Source organism: Triticum urartu, chromosome 4 (genome assembly GCF_003073215.2).
Source record: "Triticum urartu cultivar G1812 chromosome 4, Tu2.1, whole genome shotgun sequence".
Taxonomy (NCBI): domain Eukaryota; kingdom Viridiplantae; phylum Streptophyta; class Magnoliopsida; order Poales; family Poaceae; genus Triticum; species Triticum urartu.
Genome location: NC_053025.1, coordinates 11,276,344 through 11,297,488, shown reverse-complemented (window position 1 = coordinate 11,297,488; position 21,145 = coordinate 11,276,344). Strand labels below are relative to the sequence as shown.

Here is a 21,145-nt window from a genome sequence, read left to right as displayed (position 1 = left end):
GGTACCATTGGTTGAAACCCGTGACGAGCAAAGTCCTCTAAATAAAACGCACCGTGAAAGCAAGAAGATGGCGTCTGTCTTGCATGGTTTAAACTTTTTTCATGGCAACCGTAGTATAAGCGGTGAATCGGGGGAGGGTGGCGAGGGGTAGAAAAGGGACGTTATTGGGGAAGGATGGGTTGAACAATGGAACCTTGTTAGATGTTTGGTACGAGAGCCATACGGTGTCATGCTATGACGTAAACATGGGCAAACAAAAAATTTGGACACGACATGCAAAAAAAATATCCCGAGCGTCATAAATAAGGTGTACCCACAATAAAAGTAACACATTAATTTGAAACAACTCCTTATTCCGGATGGGCAAAAAAAATGCAAATATTTATAATCAATCGAGATGTACTAAAGTACTTGTTTTATTTTATTTTACAAATGATGACTTATGAATGTCAACTAGACCAACTATACACGTCTGACTCCTTTGGTTTTATTTTAACTAGGAAGATGCCCGTGCTTTGCACGGACTATCAAGATCTTGTGGGAGAAAGGGATGAACGAGGGAAGACCTTATCTGCAAATATGGAGAGGAGTGCGGGTAAATTGTCATAGTTTTCTTTCTATCCGTTAGATATAGATCGAACGGCCTATATTGCAGGATGGCAGGCACACCATCATCACCAACTATGCTTTTTATAAGAGTAGTGATAGGGAAATGAAAGGACACCTCGACATTGTAGCAACTAATGTCAACCACCTTTATAAACCACTTCTACTTTGATTTTATTTTGAAAAGAAAGGGCAGTCCGGCCTTTTTAACGGCTGATGCCTGCAACACATTTTGATGCAATGTATTATTGCTTTTGTAGAACGAAGAATGTATTATTGTAAATCATAATGTCTTGATGCTACAGCAATATGCAAATCATGGTATAAATTATACATCACATGTTCTTTTACCAGGTCATAATCCAAATCAGATGAATAAAGTACAAAGCATGGGCATCACAAATATATAATTGTTAAATAGGTTATAAGCTAGGTCTTACTCAATATGCTATAGCAAACTAGAATTCCTCCGATGCTTAATACCACTGGGAGCCTTAGGGTGGAGCCCACATGTCACCATTTCCTCTTCTAGTTTTGACCCCTCAAATCACGCGAGAGAAGAGATAAATACATTTTAATTCTTTATGGCTTGGTACATAACTCGGTGTTAGTTTTTATTTTTATTTTTTGCAAAGACCCCTTCTGACAATGTTTGAGAAATATGTTTTAAGTGTTTTTTTGGCTTAAGACCCATGTTTTTGCAACATTGGAGATGACCTTCCATGTAGTAATAAGAACCAAATCTGGATCAAGTGGGTAGCCGTATGGATGATAAATATAACAAAAAAACCTCTCATTTCGCTATAAGCATGTAAGAATTCCATATATCTTATCATTAGCCACACAATTTGACAAAGACCTGAGCCTTACTTTGTTTGTTTGTCCTGAAAATCCCTTTGGCAAAAATATTGTCTCGAGTTGATGGAAGTTTATTTCCAAAAACACATGTCAAGTCTTTTTTTTACAGGGGAACACTATGTCAAGTCCTGGTGCCGCTACTAACAACAGATGGTCTCTTTTGTTTTTTTTGCGAAGAAACAGATGATCTCTTTCACTTGACTCTCAGGAGCCCTATCTAAAACCTAGAGGCCAGCCGTTCACCGAGTGCGGTTGTGTCGGCTCGACATAAAGATTGAATGAAAATGCGCTTTCTCAAAAAAATACACAGAGTTGTCGAGTTGCATCACGATTTGACATTGAGTTCTCTAGTAAAGATGCCCGTTATTCATAAATTCTTACTGCAATCCTTTTATTCTGTCCAAGGTGAACTTATTAGGTGAAACCAAAGCCAATGTGCCGATGGTCCATGGATTTAATAAAAAAGAGTTTCTACCATACACGTACCCATTTGTCTCACAAAAGGCAACACGCCAACAAGTCTAAGGTGACTTCGGCGAGCAGGTCAGACGGGTAAATGGTTGGTCAACTTTTAGGCGACTGTTAGGCACGTACACCTGGAGTCCACATCTCATCTCTGTTTTTTACCTTTTAATAGAGACCACGTCGATCCATTCAAATCGGAGTGTGCGTCCCTCACAGAATCTCTGGTAAAATATCTCGGCGCGTACACGTACGCCGACTTGCGGCTCGCTCTCTCACGCTAGTTATAATGGGGAGTATGATACTACCTCCTTAATGCATTGTATTATATATTAATATCATATGATGCTTTATTTATTGTCATGCATGATATAAAATAGCATAATATTTATTATGATATAATATCGTGATATGATATTCCATCTTCTCTTTTTCATTTAATGCTATGACACTTCATCAAAATTGTCTAGTTGGCATGAATGATATTAATTATGATACTAGCATTACAACCAACCTGATGATGTGGCGCGAACGGCCAGAATATATTTCGAGGCCTACCTTACCATAGCGTGCGACTACGAACTATGAAGTACCCAGTAGATAGTTAGTTACGCATACACTGATCGATCCAGGAGCAGCACACGGATAATATCTCGGATACATTCTCAGTTTCTTTGTTTGCAAAAAACTTCTGATTTATTCATTCTCAATCATGACAGTACAAAAAACATCAGAGATTACTTGCAAAAAAAACATCAGAGGTAATAAAAATTACAACCAGATCCGTGGACCACCTAGCGATGACTACAAGCACTGGATTGAGCCGAATGCGCACCGCCGTCATTGCCCCCTCCCTCGCCAGAGCTGAGCAAACCTTGTTGTAGTAGACAATAGAAAATTCGTCGGTCTAAGACCCCATAGGACCAACGCACCAGAGCAACAACAATATTCGATGAAGAAAGTCATAGATTGGAAGGTTCAAACTTGTAAACACTCAAACAAAGACCGGATCCAAACAGATCCACTGAAGACCAGCATCGAAAGAATAAAATTTGAAAACTTACGGGGAGATACTTCCGTGCCGACGCAAGTACGACGAGACAACACCGGACATTCATTAGATCATCTTATTAATTATGGCGTGGTAGAGAAAATCAAATGGTACCATTGGTTTAAACTCGTGACGACCAAAATTCTCCGAATAAAACACACCATGAAAGCACGAAGATGGCATCTGCCTTGCATGGTTGAATTTTTTTCATGAAAACCGAAGTATAAACGGTGAATCTGGGGGATGGTGGTCAGGGGTAGTAAAGGGACGTCATGGGGAAGGACGGTTTGAATAATGGAACCTTGTTAGATGTTTCGTAAGAGAGCCACACGTCAAAAGGATTAATACTATTGTTAAACCCGAGTGAGAAAGGAAAAAACTATGTTTTCATGCTATGACGCAACCATGAGCAAATCAAAACTTTTGGCCATGACATGCAAAGTAGTATCTCGGGTGTCAAAAAAAAGGTGTACCCTCAATGAAAGAACACATTAATTTGGAAACCACTCCTTATTCCGAACGGGCAAAAAAATAGAAATGTTTATAATCAATCGAGATGTACTATAGTACTTGATTTATTTTGTTTTGTTTTACAAATGATGATGACTTATCAATGGCAACTCTACCATACACGTCTGACTCCTTTGGTTTTATTTTAAAAAGAAAGGACACCTCGACATTTGCAGCAACTAATGTCAACGGCCTCTATAAACCACCTCTAGCTTCTTTGTTTTTATTTTGAAAAGGAAGGACAGTCCGACCTTTTCAACGACTGATGCATGCAACATACTTTGATGAAATCTATTATTGCTTTTGTAGAACGAAAAGTGTATTATTGTAAAGCATAATGTCTTCATGCTACAGCAATATGCAGCAAATGGTATAACTTATACATCACATATTCTTGTACCAGGTCATAAACCAAATCAGATGAATAAAGTACAAAGCATGGGCATCACATCGGTTATAAGCTGGGTCTCACTCAATATGCTATAGCAAACCAGAATTCATCCAATGCTTAATACCGCCATGGGCCTTAGGGCAGTAGTAGTTTTGACCCCTCAAATCATTTTTATTCATTATGGCTTTGTTTTAGCACTATGACCCAGTCTTAAGATTTTACAGCTACCCCTTCTCACAAAGTTCAGGGTGGGTCTTAAGTTACTTTTTTTGGCTTAAGATCCATGTTTTTTCATTGTTGGAGATGGCCCTCCACACGCCGTAATAAGAACTAAATCCGGATAAAATGGGTAGTCGTATGGATGAGTAATAATTACAAAAATCTCTCATTTTGTTATAAGCATGTGAGAATTCCATAAGCTAGTACACATATACGTGCCTTTTCTTCTTTCCGAGTGGAGGACAGGCTACGATTTCCCTACCCTAGCCGCCGCCACGCCTGGCGACTAGGGAGGCGATTTTCTTTCTTCGATCTCAGTCGGCCAGGGCGTTGGCCCCCTCTCCCTCCGGCTGCTCCGGCGGCAGGAGGGAGGGGGGCCCTGTTCCTCTGCTCTGTAGTTAGGTTTTGGATTTGTAGGTCGTGGTGCGCCGTTGGGGTGGTGGGAGCAGCGCCCGGACGAATAAATCTGCCTCAGCTTCACTCCCACACCGGCGGTGTCCTTCATGGCGGCGTCTCGGAGTTGATGGCATCGTGTGTTTGCCGATCCTTCAGATCGGCTGTGTTAGGGTTCATGGATGGTGTCGGCGAGGCGGCGGCGGCGACTCCATCAGGTGTGTCTCTCCTTCTGCTCTGTCCCCGTTGCTGTGGCGTTGTCTCCGACGTCATGGTGGAGCAGGAAGGTTTTATCGTCCAGAAGTACGCGCAGACGGTTGTCTGCGCAAGTGATAGCTAGAAGATGGTGCATCCCGTGCTGGGTTTGTGGTTGGTGGCTGACAGTTCTGGTTTCCTCCTTCGACGTCGTTGTCGTGCGGGGGTGTCAGATCTAGAGTTCGATGGCGTGTCCGGGGACATGTTGCCCCGGTCTGATTCTTTTAACGACAATGGTTTTGCTTCTGGCAAACTACTTTTGAGGTCCGTAAAGCTGCTGATCAGCCATGGAGCCGCGTCGAGCTCGGGTGAGGAGGTGATATATTTTCTTTCTCTTTGGTGGCCGCTTCGGTGGTATCGGAGGAGAGGAACATGCGCTGGTATTTTGCATAGAATTATCCTATCTTTTTAGTCTTGTAATGTTGGTGCTTACGTGCCTTATAATCAGACCTTTATTTTATAAATGAGACACGTATTATCATGCAAAAAAATGTGAGAATTCCATACATCTCGGCATAAGCCACACATTTTGACAAGGACTTGAGGCTTACTTTGTGGGTTTGCCCCCCAAAAGCCCTGTCACGGACATATTGTAAGTAGTCGAGTTGATCTAAATTTATTGCCAAAAATAATTCAAGTCTTCGTGCCATTGCTGACTGCAAATGCTCTCCTCAATTGGACTCTCGTAAGGCCTTACTGGAACGTAGGGGCCAGTCATTTGCTCAGCGCGGTTGTCGAGTTGCACCATAGATTTGACATTGACTTTTCTAAGTGAAGGTGTTCCAGTTATTACTTGTTCCGCCCGGATTTATAACGCCCCTTGTATTTTTTGTGAAATTTTGAGTTAACAAAATATAAGTTACGCACCACAAACTTTATATACTAGTTGGATTCCTATCCAAGAGAAGTTTTGAATGGAATTATTTCTAATAAATGAAACATATATTTTATTGGTTAAATTTACAGCCAAAAATTGACACAAAATACGAGGGAGACTAATGAACCGAGACAGAGGGAATATGAAGAAGTTTTGTTTTCTTAACTAGTATGAAGAAGTTCTTATCGCAATCCTATTGTTCTGTTCAAGATGAACTTGAGTGAAACCAAAGCCAATGTGCTCACCGACAATAAGCCGAGCTTCACCATGGGATTAAAAAAAGAGAGAGAGTTTCTACCATACACGCACTCATGTCTCGCAAAAGGCAACACGCCGCAAGTCCAAGGTGACTTCCGCGAGCATGTCAAACGGGTAAACCGCTGGTCAACTTTTAGGCCACTGTTAGGCACGTACAGCTGCCCGCACGCGAGTCCATATTTTGTCTCTCCTTTTTTTACCTTTTGATCGAGACCACGTCCGTCCATTCAAACGGCTTACCATGTCCCCCGGCCCCTCGAAAGCGCTAGAACAGTCGTGGAAAAGCGCGGGAAGGAAACCCAGCGGAGTCTTTGTTGTGCGTCCCTCACAGAATCTCGGGTAAAATATCCCGGCGGCGCGTACACGTACTCGAGCAACTCGACTGCGCGCTCATGATGGGGCGAACGGCCGGAATATATTTCCAGGTCTACGTACCATAGCTCATGATGGTTAGTTACGCACACACTGATCGATCCAGGAGCAGCACACGGACAACATCTAGGGTAAATTCGAAATATGCAGCGTGGTACAGATGATGCATTGCATTGGCAACATTGCATTTACACTGATCATCTCCATATTAATTATCCGGCAGATGAGAAGTATGAGAATGTATAACGGATAGGCGCGAGTGGTACAAATGATGCATGGCATTGGCATTGGCAACGTTGCATTATGTCGCTTGCTATTCGGTTTTCGCTATGCATCGCCTTTTGGAGGCTACGTCTTGTGATGGACAAAAGTGCAAGTGTTTTGACAAGCGGCATGTATACCTTTTACTAGTTGGTGCAGTGCTCCGGTCGCTAGTCTACAGGGTCCGTCGCTAGGCAGTGGCCATTCCACTCATCGTAGATCGGCTTACCCAACCCACTCCCCGGCACGACTCAGTCGATCATCCTTGCCCGTATAGTGCCGGCAACTTGCATCATCTTCCGTGAAGCTTCCCCTCGCCGCGCCCGCGCGCAGCATGCATGGCAGTATTGAGTAGTGCTCCCTATGTTTCATAAGAGCAGCCGGAGCTCTCAAACTCGCCTCAAACGCCCGAACAAACCGCCCGATCACTTATCAGTCATAAAAAACAGAACCAGACGGACTTCTTAAACGGGTCTTAAACATCCGCACTGACCGACACTCCTCATATTTAGTCTAAATATAAGGCAGATCACGTCCTCCACGTCGGCTTGGCCCAGCCTGGCCCATCCGAACCCTACAAATATCCCCATCCAGAAAACCCTAGACATTGGTCAAACCGAACCCCACTTCACTCCCGTGCCCGTTCACTCCACTTCCAATCCCCTCCCCTTCGATCCGATGGCCGACGGAGGAAGCAGCGACGGCTCTGACGGAGAACCCGACGCCTCGACCATGGATGTGGAGGAGGTCGCCCTCCGCATCGCCTTGAGGCATTCACTGCTTGACCAAGGCGGCAGCGGCAGATCTTCTTCCTCGGCGCCCGTCGACGAGCGCCGGCGACATCGCCGGTCTGTCCCGCTCGGCGCGCAGCTCTAGCCGCTCCGCTCCCGTCGTTTAAGTACGCCGACAACCTCCCTTTGTTCTGGAAGTGGTGCTCGACCACCGTTGGGTCCTTGTGCCCGCGCAGGCGCCAACGCACACGAGGACGCCCAAGTCCGAGGCACGAGCGGCAACAGGCAAGGGAGAGGGAGGCGACGGGGGAGGCACTGACCGCACGGCAGTCACGCGCGACCGCGCTGGTTGATCCCGATGATGCGCTCCTCGTGTCGGTCCTCCACCGCTCTCTCACAACGGCGGAGACGGTCCACCGCTCTCTCACGGCGGCGAAGAAGGATGCGCCGCTCTCTCACAACGGCGGAGACGGATGCGCGGTGCCTCTGCCGCAAGAATGCCAAAGCACTCTGACTCGCCATCGAGTTCTCGAAGAAAGCATGGAGACTGCGGCGAAGGCGACCTGCCATGCCAAGGAGCAAGACCGCCTGCTCCGCAGTCTGTCGAGCCGAAGCTGCTGCTCGGACTCCGACTTGACGAGCGGCTCCACCTCTATCTCTGACGGCGGCGGACCACCACACGCCAACGCCTACACGAAGGAGGGGCATAGCCGCATCGACGACCGGAAGGGGAAGGGGCCGGCGAGGAAATGGTGATTTCCTCCGCCCTTCGCCCTTGTGTTTAAATTTAAATTATGTTTTAATTAGTTTGTAGTATAGATTTGCATTGCTCCGATGAACTATGCTCCTTTTTGTCCGGCGATGAAATGGCGATCTGATGAACTGCGTGTGACGATCATTTTACGTAGTGTTGCATGCTTTTGTATGGTTTTGAGGTTTCAGATACGAGGGATGCGAGTGTACAAGCCAACAAATAAGACGTGTCCGGTCAGTGCCAACGGACGCGATCGGGCGTGTCCGCGGGCGTTTGAGGTCCCGGACTTGCCTATCGCGGCCGTAGATGCTCTAATATATATCGTTTTAGCAGCTCAAATTGAATTGCTAAAACAATATATATTATGGTACGGAAGGAGCAGTCACCACTCTTTTCTCATTGTTTTTGTGTGCAAACCATCCATGGAAATGGAGAGCTTTTCAACGTAAAAGTGAGCAAGCCTTTTCTTTTTGCGAAAATAAAAATGAGCAAGCTAAAGCATTGCATCGGCGGTCCATGTACAGCTACGTCCATGAAGGAAAAAGTTTGGATAGATACGAATCGGCGTTCCATGTACAGCCAAGTTCGGACAGCTACGTCCATGAAGGAAAAGGTTTGGATAGATGCGAATCGGTGGTGCCCAAAATACAAGTAAAAGATAATCGAAAATTCAAAGTTGCCGTAACAGTGCAATCATACATGGCGACGACTCTACATTTCGATGATGATATACCCGCGTCGACTAAACTAGCCAAGTATATTGATGTTTTTTTTTCTTTCTTCTAAACACAGTACAGAGTTAATGACACTCATAACACGCGCGCACACTCATCCCTATGAATACAGGAACGCAAACTCTATTTCTATGAGCACCTTCGAGAGAATGTACCGGCAGATCTTGCATAATGTAGGTCTAAAATTTGAATCTGGGTAGTCTAGTTCCACAAAAAGAACTTGGCCATCTAAGTTAGGCTTAGTTCGCATGTGGATGATTTGTGTAACCACGCAATCTTGAAGGAAAATAGTGCGATCTGTGAACATGGGGAATCACACAGAATGTGCCATGACTGTTCAGGGAATCTGGGTTTCAGGCTTGTTTTGCTTTGTCTTCGTTCAGTTCATCTGCGTGGTCGGCACAAGAGGCTGCTGGTGATTCAGCAGAATAGCCTGGGTGCAGACAAATTCACAGGTCTCGTTGCACATGCCACAGGGGATTCTGCTTGTGTGTGGAGCAGGTTCGCCGTTACAGTAGAAGATTCAGTCAAGTGGTGAGAGTTTCTGAGATAGCCAACAAAGATGAAATATCCCATCTGCAACCTTCACAAACAAGCATAGACATAGATCCTACATTCAAATTTAACGATATTTTCCGAAGAATGGCAACACCTTGAACTTGCTGTCAAAAGGTACATGAACTGTCACTTTGTGCAAACATGAGGATTATTACATGTAAATGTACTCATCTACACTGTCCAATCTAGATTGATACAGGTTACAGACACGGGGAGATGACCTCCCAACAATTGTACACCACGTTTATCAAATCAAAGGAGTCAAAACTACAAAACACAGGATGATGTATCACCATCCAAATCTAGATACAGAAACTCCATGGACACTTCATACAAACATGAACGAACAGAATTAACTCGTCTCCCACTTGGTAGAGATAAGCCTACACCAAAGGTATGCTCTGGCAACTCCTACCAAACACCACCACAATTTTGATGATAGCAGTAACAACTTTAAGCTGCGAGGAGGCTTGCGATCACAAGAACTCCAACCATGATGAGAAGGGCCTTCAGGTAGACATCTGCCTGCTGCTGCTGCTGCCCTAGCGGTCCTTGGCGGGGGACGCCGTGGGCGTGCCCCATATGCCCGCCATGGAACCCATGGCCGTGACCAAACCCATAGTGAAACCCGGCAGGCTGAGCATATGCAGCTGGATCTGGGAACCCATGCATTTGGAAGCTAAGCATAGGGAACAGGCCCCCAAACGCAGCCGAGAACGCATAGTTGCCCCACCGTCCATTCGCCAGTGGAACTCCCGCCCCCGCCCCCGCGCCCCCCATGCCCATGAACCATGGATTTGCATGGGCGTTGCCAAAATTGTTGTTCGGATCAGCCTGTTGGGCTGTAGCAGGCCTCTGGCCAGCTGGGCGCTGAGGAATGTCGCCTCCAGGCGTGTTCTTTGACCTTGGGTCGACGCGGTCCTTGCCACGGCCATAAAGGGGGACAAGCTTGTCTTCTTCAACAATGGCCTTGCACACAGGGCACTCTGGTGTGTTGGCGTGCATGTGCAGCCATCTGTAGAGGCACGGCCAGCAGAATAGGTGGCCACAGAGAGTTACTATTGGCTCTTGCGGCAACTCAAAGCAAATATTGCACTCGAAGCTCCCTCCAGCTGCATCGCTGCTGCTGCCACCAACTGCCTCTGATTCCCCAACATTGGCAGCCATCTTGAGCTTCTTAAGGGTTGAAACCTGCGATTTCAAGTGAGAACGATTACCAACACTGCTAGAAAGAAGAGAATGTAGTCCTCAACACTACAAGTTATAACAAACAGTGCAGAGTTACACAACACACAGAACCTATTCTTTGCACCAGCCTCAGTCAGAACTATGAAACCTCCCAAAACCAAAAGGGTCATCATTTTGAGCCAATGTGAAAATACATCATCCATGTCTATAAATAAATATAGAAAACAACTTAATCTAACAAGATATTTTTTCGAAACGGAAATCTAACAAAAAGATCACCTATAAAGATTGCTCATGGTTACAACTGTGCTAAAATACAGCTGCGTTGTAGTATAATACTTCCTCCATCCGGAATTACTTGAGGCACTAGATGTAGACGCTCAAACAGATGTATCTAGACGTATTTTAGTGTTAGATACATCCATTTGAGCGTCAAGTAATTCCGGACATACGGAATAAGAAATACTAATACATCTCTAATCATAAACATTTCAGTATTTAGCCTAATCCACAGGGCATTCAGCTAAACAAGGCACCTGATGATCAGGGATTCCCAGAAACGTTGATTTTGCTACTTACTTACAAAATAATCTGAGTACCGACAGCAATAGGATCACTAATAATCTACACGGTTCAGCCTGCTCAAACAAAAAAAATTGTCGATTATCCACCGAAGAATATTCATCAGACCCTCTAGAAACCAGAAACGGCTACACCAGATCGATTTGAGTTCACAGTTCACGCTCTAGAAGAAGATTAATTTCTGATAAACTACTCAGGAATATTGAATTGCTGAATCAATTCAATCAATCTCTTAACAAACGGGAGGAAAAATCCCAATTTACCCCAAATTACCAAGCCGCGCCCACGGATCCAATTCCGAGCGCAGATCAGCACCCCGAAGCCTACCACTCAAGGCTCGCCCGGATCACCGGGACGCCGACAGAATACCGAATGAATCGGCCCAGACCCCATCGAACGAATCACATCCGCCCCCACAGGATGCTCGTAAATCCTAAATCACGACGAAATTTCACGCGGAGCGAGAGGGAGGGAGGGCAGGCGCCATTTACCTCGGGGGAGCGGCGAGCGGCGAGCGGAGGCCTGCCTGCAAGGCGAATCGACGGCGATGGCCGGGACGGGACCACGACGGCCCTTATAAAATCGGGGAGGGCGCGCGGCACGCCTCGAAGATTCCAGCAGAATCTGGACGCCTTCGCGGCGGGTCCGCGGATTTGGCCCGCTGAATTCCGGGGCGGGAGGCGTTTTCCGTGAAAGAATGCGGAAACTTCCCTTTTCTTTTCTTTTTCTTTGCCTTTTTTAGTGAAATGACACGGAAACTTCTTAGAAACAGCAGGCGCAGGGCACGCAATAAAGGCCCGGTTTTGGGGCCAGGAAAGATCTTCTTCCTCCGCGGCCGTCCCATCATGAGGCGCCTGACCGTCGAATTAGGTCAACAACATTCACAAAAAAAGGGGTCAACGCATGATCCTCCCATATATCACACAGTGGCACCCGTGTGTTGCCGCGGATGCTCCCTTTTGCAGCAACGCCACCCATTCTTATAGCAACACTCCCCTTCTGCTCACCGCGGTAGGATCTCCGGCTTGCGACAGAGGTTCTCGGGCCTGCAGCACCCCGAAGCAGGCCTGCCACTCCTCACAACAACTTCGGCGGCCAAAGCAGCATCCAAACACTCCCGGCGAGCGCCCTCGCAACATGCGCGAGTTACCTTGTTGCATCGACAACCCCTTGCAGCATCTCCATGTCATTGGAAATGTGGTTTCCCTCGTCACCAATCCGACGGGCAGCACAACGGTACCCCTCGTAGCTCTAGATTGCGACAACGATGGGCCTTGCAACATATGGCTTGGAGCAAGGCGGCGTCCCTCGCATCTCTGGTCCACAATAATGACGAGCCTTGCATCATCTGGCTCGAAGTACGACAACACTCATTGCGGGCTCTGGTTCGTAGCAACTACGGGCCTTGCAACATCTGCCTCGAAGTGCTATGTCGCCCCTTGCAGCTATGGTAAGCGGCATCGTCTTACAACATTAGCAGCGGGCCTTGTAGCAGCGTCGACTGCTTCTGAAGTGCCGATGCCTCCCCCCTCTACAACAACTCGTGGCGCGGCTTTGGCCCCCAGAAGCACCGGGTGGCCGTCTCCCTCCCCTTGCAGCAGCGCGTGTTGGGATTTATAACATCGCGATCATGTGACTAAAGTAGCCAATAGTTTTGGCTATCATCTTCATGGCTTCGGGTAACCGCGGTGCCCCCCCCAACCATGGATTGCAATAGCGGCACTAGCAGCACGGGTGACCTACACGCGTGGTGGTCCAAGAGCGACGACAGTGGTGGTGCAAGGCCTTGTGTGTGGTGGTAGAGAAGGAGAAAGGATGAGGGCGGTGGGGAGAGGAGAGCATTGAGAGGATTGGATCGATATAGAAAGACAACAGAGTGAACCATAGGCTTCGGTAGAGGGTGGAAGTGGTGTGTGGGTTCCATGGGACATGTATCCTGCATACAAGACGGTCAATATCATCGAAAATCTGTCAGTTGAAAAGAAGTAAATTCCCACAATGAACTGGTGTTTTGGCGGGATATGGTTTGTCATGATGGCACAAGGTTCCAAGAGCCATCGTTGGACAACACCCATCACAGCTACATCCCAGGTGCAAGCCTGTCGAGATAGAAACCAGCTCCTCTAACATATGCAAGGAAAGGCCGGGAAGCTACAAGCTACAATGTAAAGGGACACCCATTGCAATAGTTCTACAGTCAGGACCAAACCTGTCGCTCCCTCCCGCTAGGGTTCCCCCTGCCGCCGTCGGCGCCCTAGCCTCCTCCTGCCACCGTCGGCCACCCCCGCACGCCTCGGTGTTGGGGAACGTAGTAATTTCAAAAAAATTTCTACGCACACGCAAGATCATGTGATGCATAGCAACGAGGGGGGGGAGTGTGATCTACATACCTAGTAGATCGACAACGGAAGCGTTTGGTTGATGTAGTCGTACGTCTTCACGATCCGACCGATCAAGCACCGAAACTACGGCACCTCCAAGTTCTAGCACACGTTCAGCTCGATGACGATCCCCGGACTCCGATCCAGCAAAGTGTCGGGGAAGAGTTCCGTCAGCACGACGGCGTGGTGACGATCTTGATGCACTACAGCAGCAGGGTTTCGCCTAAACTCCGCTACAGTATTATCGAGGATTATGGTGGCTGGGGGCGCCGCACACGGCTAAGGAATAGATCACGTGGATCAACTTGTGTGTTCTAGGGTGCCTTTGCCTCAGTATATAAAGGACCAAAGGGGGGAGGCTGGCCGGCCACATAGGGCGCGCCAGGAGAGTCCTACTCCCTCTGGGAGTAGGATTCCCCCGCCCCCAATCCTAGTTGGAATAGGACTTGTGGAGGGGGGAAAAGAGAGAGAGGGGCCGGCCCCCTCTCCTTGTCCAATTCGGACCAAGGGAGGGGAGGGGCGCGCGGCCCATGTAGGGCTGCCTCTTCCCTTTTCCACTAAGGCCCATCATGGCCCATTCAGCTCCCGGGGGTTCCGGTAACCTCCCGGTACTCCGGTAAAATCCCAATTTCACCCGGAACACTTCCGATATCCAAACATAGGCTTCCAATATATCAATCTTTATTTCTCGACCATTTCGAGACTCCTCGTCATGTCCGTGATCACATCCGGGACTCTGAACAACCTTCGGTACATCAAAATGCATAAACTCATAATAAAACTGTCATCGTAACCTTAAGCGTGCGGACCCTACGGGTTCGAGAACAATGTAGACATGACCGAGACATGTCTCCAGTCAATAACCAATAGCGGGACCTGGATGCCCATATTGGCTCCTACATATTCTACGAAGATCTTTATCGGTCAGACCGCATAACAACATACGTCGTTCCTTTTGTCATCGGTATGTTACTTGTCCGAGATTCGATCGTCGGTATTCCAATACCTAGTTCAATCTCGTTGCCGGCAAGTCTCTTTACTCGTTCTGTAATACATCATCCCGCAACTAACTCATTTAGTTGCAATGCTTGCAAGGCTTAAGTGATGTGCATTACCGAGAGGGCCCAGAGATACCTCTCCGACAATCGGAGTGACAAAACCTAATCTCGAAATACGCCAACCCAACATGTACCTTTGGAGACACCTGTAGTACTCCTTTATAATCACCCAGTTACGTTGTGACGTTTGGTAGTACCCAAAGTGTTCCTCCGGTAAACGGGAGTTGCATAATCTCATAGTTATAGGAACATTGTATAAGTCATGAAGAAAGCAATAGCAACATACTAAACGATCGGGTGCTAAGCTAATGGAATGGGTCATGTCAATCAGATCATTCTCTTAATGATGTGATCCCGTTAATCAAATAACAACTCATTGTTCATGGTTAGGAAACATAACCATCTTTGATTAACGAGCTAGTCAAGTAGAGGCATACTAGTGACACTTTGTTTGTCTATGTATTCACACATGTATTATGTTTCCGGTTAATACAATTCTAGCATGAATAATAAACATTTATCATGATTATAAGGAAATAAATAATAACTTTATTATTGCCTCTAGGGCATATTTCCTTCAGTCTCCCACTTTGTCAATAATCTAGATTACACAGTAATGATTCTAACACCCATGGAGCCTTGGTGCTGATCATGTTTAGCTCGTGGAAGAGGCTTAGTCAAGGGTCTGCAATATTCAGATCCGTATGTATCTTGCAAATCTCTATGTCTCCCACCTGGACTAGATCCCGGATGGAATTGAAGCGTCTCTTGATGTGCTTGGTTCTCTTGTGAAATCTGGATTCCTTTGCCAAGGCAATTGCACCAGTATTGTCACAAAAGATTTTCATTGGACCCGATGCACTAGGTATGACACCTAGATCGGATATGAACTCCTTCATCCAGACTCCTTCGTTCGCTGCTTCCGAAGCAGCTATGTACTCCGCTTCACATGTAGATCCTGCTACGACGCTTTGTTTAGAACTGCACCAACTGACAGCTCCACCGTTTAATGTAAACACGTATCCGGTTTGCGATTTAGAATCGTCCGGATCAGTGTCAAAGCTTGCATCAACGTAACCATTTACGACGAGCTCTTTGTCACCTCCATATACGAGAAACATATCCTTAGTCCTTTTCAGGTATTTCAGGATGTTCTTGACCGCTGTCCAGTGATCCACTCCTGGATTACTTTGGTACCTCCCTGCTAGACTTATGGCTGATGCATAGGCACACATCAGGTCTGGTACACAGCATTGCATACATGATAGATCCTATGGCTGATGCATAGGGAACATCTTTCATATTCTCTCTATCTTATGCAGTGGTCGGGCATTGAGTCTTACTCAACTTCACACCTTGTAACACAGGCAAGAATCCTTTCTTTGCTTGATCCATTTTGAACTTCTTCAAAATCTTGTCAAGGTATGTGCTTTGTGAAAGTCCAATTAAGCGTCTTGATCTATCTCTATAGATCTTTATGCCTAATATGTAAGCAGCTTCACCGAGGTCTTTCATTGAAAAACTCTTATTCAAGTATCCCTTTATGCTATCCAGAAATTCTATATCATTTCCAATTAACAATATGTCATCCACATATAATATCAGAAATGCTACAGGCTTCTCCAAAAGTCTGTATATACAGGCTTCTCCAAAAGTCTGTATAAAACCAAATGCTTTGATCACACTATCAAAGCGTTTATTCCAACTCCGAGAGGCTTGCACCAGTCCATAAATGGATCGCTGGAGCTTGCACACTTTGTTAGCTCCCTTTGGATCGACAAAACCTTCTGGTTGCATCATATACAACTCTTCTTCTAGAAATCCATTCAGGAATGCAGTTTTGACATCCATCTGCCAAATTTCATAATCATAAAATGCGGCAATTGCTAACATGATTCGGACAGACTTAAGCATCGCCACGGGGTGAGAAGGTCTCATCGTAGTCAATCCCTTGAACTTGCCGAAAACCTTTTGCGACAAGTCGAGCTTTGTAGACAGTAATATTACCGTCAGCGTCAGTCTTCTTCTTGAAGATCCATTTATTCTCAATTGCTTGCCGATCATCGGGCAAGTCAACCAAAGTCCATACTTTGTTCTCATACATGGATCCCATCTCAGATTTCATGGCTTCAAGCCACTTTGCGGAATCTGGGCTCACCATCGCTTCTTCATAGTTCGTAGGTTCATCATGATCTAGTAGCATGACTTCCAGAACAGGATTACCGTACCACTCTGGCGTGGATCTTACTCTGGTTGATCTACGAGGTTCAGTAGTATCTTGTTCTGAAGTTTCATGATCATCATCATTAGCTTCCTCGCTAACTGGTGTAGGTGTCGCAGAAACAGTTTTCTGTGATGTACTATTTTCCAATAAGGGAGTAGGTACAGTTACCTCGTCAAGTTCTACTTTCCTCCCACTCACTTCTTTCGAGAGAAACTCCTTCTCCAGAAAGTTTCCGAATTTAGCAACAAAAGTCTTGCCTTCAGATCTGTGATAGAAGGTGTATCCAATAGTTTCCTTTGGATATCCTATGAAGACACATTTCTCTGATTTGGGTTCGAGCTTATCAGGTTGAAGCTTTTTCACATAAGCATCGCAGCCCCAAACTTTTAGAAACGACAACTTTGGTTTCTTGCCAAACCACAGTTCATAAGGCGTCGTCTCATCGGATTTTGATGGTGCCCTATTTAACATGAATGCAGCTGTCTCTAGAGCGTATCCCCAAAACGATAGCGGTAAATCAGTAAGAGACATCATAGATCGCACCATATCTAGTAAAGTACGATTACGACGTTCGGACACACCATTACGCTGTGGTGTTCCGGGTGGCGTGAGTTGCGAAACTATTCCACAATTTTTCAAATGTACACCAAACTCGTAACTCAAATATTCTCCTCCACGATCAGATCGTAGAAACTTTATTTTCTTGTTACGATGATTTTCCACTTCACTCTGAAATTCTTTGAACTTTTCAAATGTTTCAGACTTATGTTTCATTAAGTAGATATACCCATATCTGCTTAAATCATCTGTGAAGGTGAGAAAATAACGATATCCGCCACGAGCTTCAATATTCATCGGACCACATACATCTGTATGTATGATTTCCAACGAATCTGTTGCTCTCTCCATAGTACCGGAGAACGGTGTTTTAGTCATCTTGCCCATGAGGCACGGTTCGCAAGTACCAAGCGATTCATAATCAAGTGGTTCCAAAAGCCCATCAGTATGGAGTTTCTTCATGCGCTTTACACCGATATGACCTAAACGGCAGTGCCACAAATAAGTTGCACTATCATTATCAACTCTGCATCTTTTGGCTTCAACATTATGAATATGTGTATCACTACTCTCGAGATTCAATAAGAATAGACCACTCTTCAAGGGTGCATGACCATAAAAGATATTACTCATATAAACAGAATCAACCATTATTCTCTGATTTAAATGAATAACCGTCTCGCATCAAACAAGATCCAGATATAATGTTCATGCTTAACGCTGGCACCAAATAACAATTATTTAGGTCTAATACTAATCCCGAAGGTAGATGTAGAGGTAGCGTGCCGACTGCGATCACATCGACTTTGGAACCGTTTCCCACGCGCATCGTCACCTCGTCCTTAACCAATCTTCGCTTGATCCGTAGTCCCTGTTTCGAGTTGCAAATATTAGCAACAGAACCAGTATCAAATACCCAGGTGCTACTGCGAGCATTAGTAAGGTACACATCAATAACATGTATATCACATATACCTTTGTTCACCTTGCCATCCTTCTTATCCGCCAAATACTTGGGGCAGTTCCGCTTCCAGTGACCAGTCTGCTTGCAATAGAAGCACTCAGTTTCAGGCTTAGGTCCAGGTTTGGGTTTCTTCTCTTGAGTAGCAACTTGCTTGCCGTTCTTTTTGAAGTTCCCCTTCTTCTTCCCTTTGCCCTTTTTCTTGAAACTAGTGGTCTTGTTGACCATCAACACTTGATGCTCCTTCTTGATTTCTACCTCCGCAGTTTTCAGCATCGCGAAGAGCTCGGGAATAGTCTTGTTCATCCCTTGCATATTATAGTTCATCACGAAGCTCTTGTAGCTTGGTGGCAGTGATTGAAGAATTTTGTCAATGACGCAATCATCTAGAAGATTAACTCCCAATTGAATCAAGTGATTATTATACCCAGACATTTTGAGTATATGCTCACTGACAGAACTGTTCTCCTCCATCTTGCAGCTATAGAACTTATTGGAGACTTCATATCTCTCAATCCGGGCATTTGCTTGAAATATTAACTTCAACTCCTGGAACATCTCATATGCTCCATGACGTTCAAAACGTCGTTGAAGTCCCGATTCTAAGCCGTAAAGCATGGCACACTGAACTATCGAGTAGTCATCAGCTTTGCTCTGCCAGACGTTCATAACATCCGGCGTTGCTCCTGCAGCAGGCCTGGCACCCAGCGGTGCTTCCAGGACGTAATTCTTCTGTGCAGCAATGAGGATAATCCTCAAGTTACGGACCCAGTCCGTGTAATTGCTACCATCATCTTTCAACTTTGCTTTCTCAAGGAACGCATTAAAATTCAACGGAACAACAGCACGAGCCATCTATCTACAATCAAACATAAACAAGCAAGATACTAATCAGGTACTAAGTTTCATGATAAATTTAAGTTCAGTTAATCAAATTAATTAAAGAACTCCCACTTAGATAGACATCCCTCTAATCCTCTAAGTGATTACGTGATCCAAATCAACTAAACCATAACCGATCATCACGTGAGATGGAGTAGTTTTCAATGGTGAACATCGTTATGTTGATCATATCTACTATATGATTCACGCTCGACCTTTCGGTCTTCGTGTTCCGAGGCCATATCTGTATATGCTTGGCTCGTCAAGTATAACCTGAGTATTCCGCGTGCGCAACTATTTTGCACCCGTTGTATTTGAACGTAGAACCTATCACACCCGATCATCACGTGGTGTCTCAGCACGAAGAACTTTCGCAACGGTGCATACTCAGGGAGAACACTTCTTGATAATTTAGTGAGAGATCATCTTATAATGCTACCGTCAATCAAAGCAAGATAAGATGCATAAAAGGATAAACATCACATGCAATCAATATAAGTGATATGATATGGCCATCATCATCTTGTGCTTGTGATCTCCATCTCCGAAGCACCGTCGTGATCACCATCGTCACCGGCGTGACACCTTGATCTCCATCGTAGCATCGTTGTCGTCTCGCCAAGCTTGTGCTTCCACGACTATCACTACCGCTTAGTAATAAAGTAAAGCATTACATCGCGATTTCATTGCATACAATAAAACGACAACCATAAGGCTCCTGCCAGTTGCCGATAACTCGGTTACAAAACATGATCATCTCATACAATAAAATTCAGCATCATGTCTTGACCATATCACATCACAACATGCCCTGCAAAAACAAGTTAGACGTCCTCTACTTTGTTGTTGCAAGTTTTACGTGGCTGCTACGGGCTTAAGCAAGAACCAATCTCACCTACGCATCAAAACCACAACGATAGTTTGTCAAATAGACTCCGTTTTAACCTTCGCAAGGACCGGGCGTAGCCATACTTGGTTCAACTAAAGTTGGAGAGACAGTCGCCCGCAAGCCACCTATGTGCAAAGCATGTTGGGGGAACCGGTCTCGCGTAAGCGCACGCGTAATGTTGGTCCGGGTCGTCTCGTCCAACAATGCCGCCGAACCAAAGTATGACATGCTGGTAGGCAGTATGACTTATATCACCCACAACTCACTTGTGTTCTACTCGTGCATATAACATCAACATAAATAACCTAGGCTCGGATGCCACTGTTGGGTTTCGTAGTAATTTCAAAAAAATTCCTACGCACACGCAAGATCATGTGATGCACAGCAACGAGAGGAGAGAGTGCTGTCTACGTAACCACGCAGACCGACTGCGGAAGCGTTGACACAACATAGAGGAAGTAGTCGTACCTCTTCACGATCCAACCGATCAAGCACCGAAACTACGGCACCTCCGAGTTCGAGCACACGTTCAGCTCGATGACGATCCCCGGACTCCGATCCAGCAAAGTGTCGGGGAAGAGTTCCGTCAGCACGACGGCGTGGTGACGATCTTGATGTACTACAGCAGCAGGGCTTCGCCTAAACTCTGCTACAGTATTATCGAGGACTATGGTGGCTGGGGGCACCGCACACGGCTAAGGAATAAATCACGTGGATCAACTTGTGTGTTCTAGGGTGCCTCTGCCTCAGTATATAAAGGACTAGAAGGGGGGAGGCTGGCCGGCCAAGGTGTGGCGCGCCAGGAGAGTCCTACTCCCTCTGTGAGTAGGATTCCCCCCCCCCCAATCCTAGTTGGAATAGGATTCGCGGAGGGGGAAAAGAGAGAGAGGGGGCCGGCCACCTCTCCTAGTCCTGATAGGACTAGGGGAAGGGGAGGCGCGCAGCCCATGTAGGGCTGCCTCTTCTTTTTTCCACTAAGGCCCATCATGGCCCATTTAGCTCCCGGGGGGTTCCGGTAACCTTCCCGGTACTCCGGTAAAATCCCGATTTCACCCGGAACACTTCCGATATCCAAACATAGGCTTCCAATATATCAATCTTTACGTCTCGACCATTTCGAGACTCCTCGTCA

General features: G+C 46.0%; 1 protein-coding gene across 1 annotated transcript; it reads right to left on the bottom strand.

Annotated features, from left to right (window-relative positions):
• Window positions 1-9,391: 9,391 nt before the first annotated feature.
• On the bottom strand, window positions 9,392-11,807 carry LOC125550246 (E3 ubiquitin-protein ligase RNF5-like). The gene is made up of 2 exons (XM_048713198.1): window positions 11,552-11,807; window positions 9,392-10,481 (listed from the first exon to the last, which is right to left on the bottom strand). Exon 2 carries the CDS (start codon window positions 10,455-10,457, stop codon window positions 9,744-9,746), a length of 714 nt encoding a protein of 237 aa, XP_048569155.1. The 5' UTR covers window positions 10,458-10,481; window positions 11,552-11,807; the 3' UTR covers window positions 9,392-9,743.
• Between the last annotated feature and the right edge of the window lie 9,338 nt (window positions 11,808-21,145).

Excerpts from the sequence above, each read along its gene's own strand:
- LOC125550246 (XM_048713198.1), bottom strand. The coding sequence starts at position 10,457 with ATGGCTGCCAATGTTGGGGAATCAGAGGCAGTTGGTGGCAGCAGCAGC.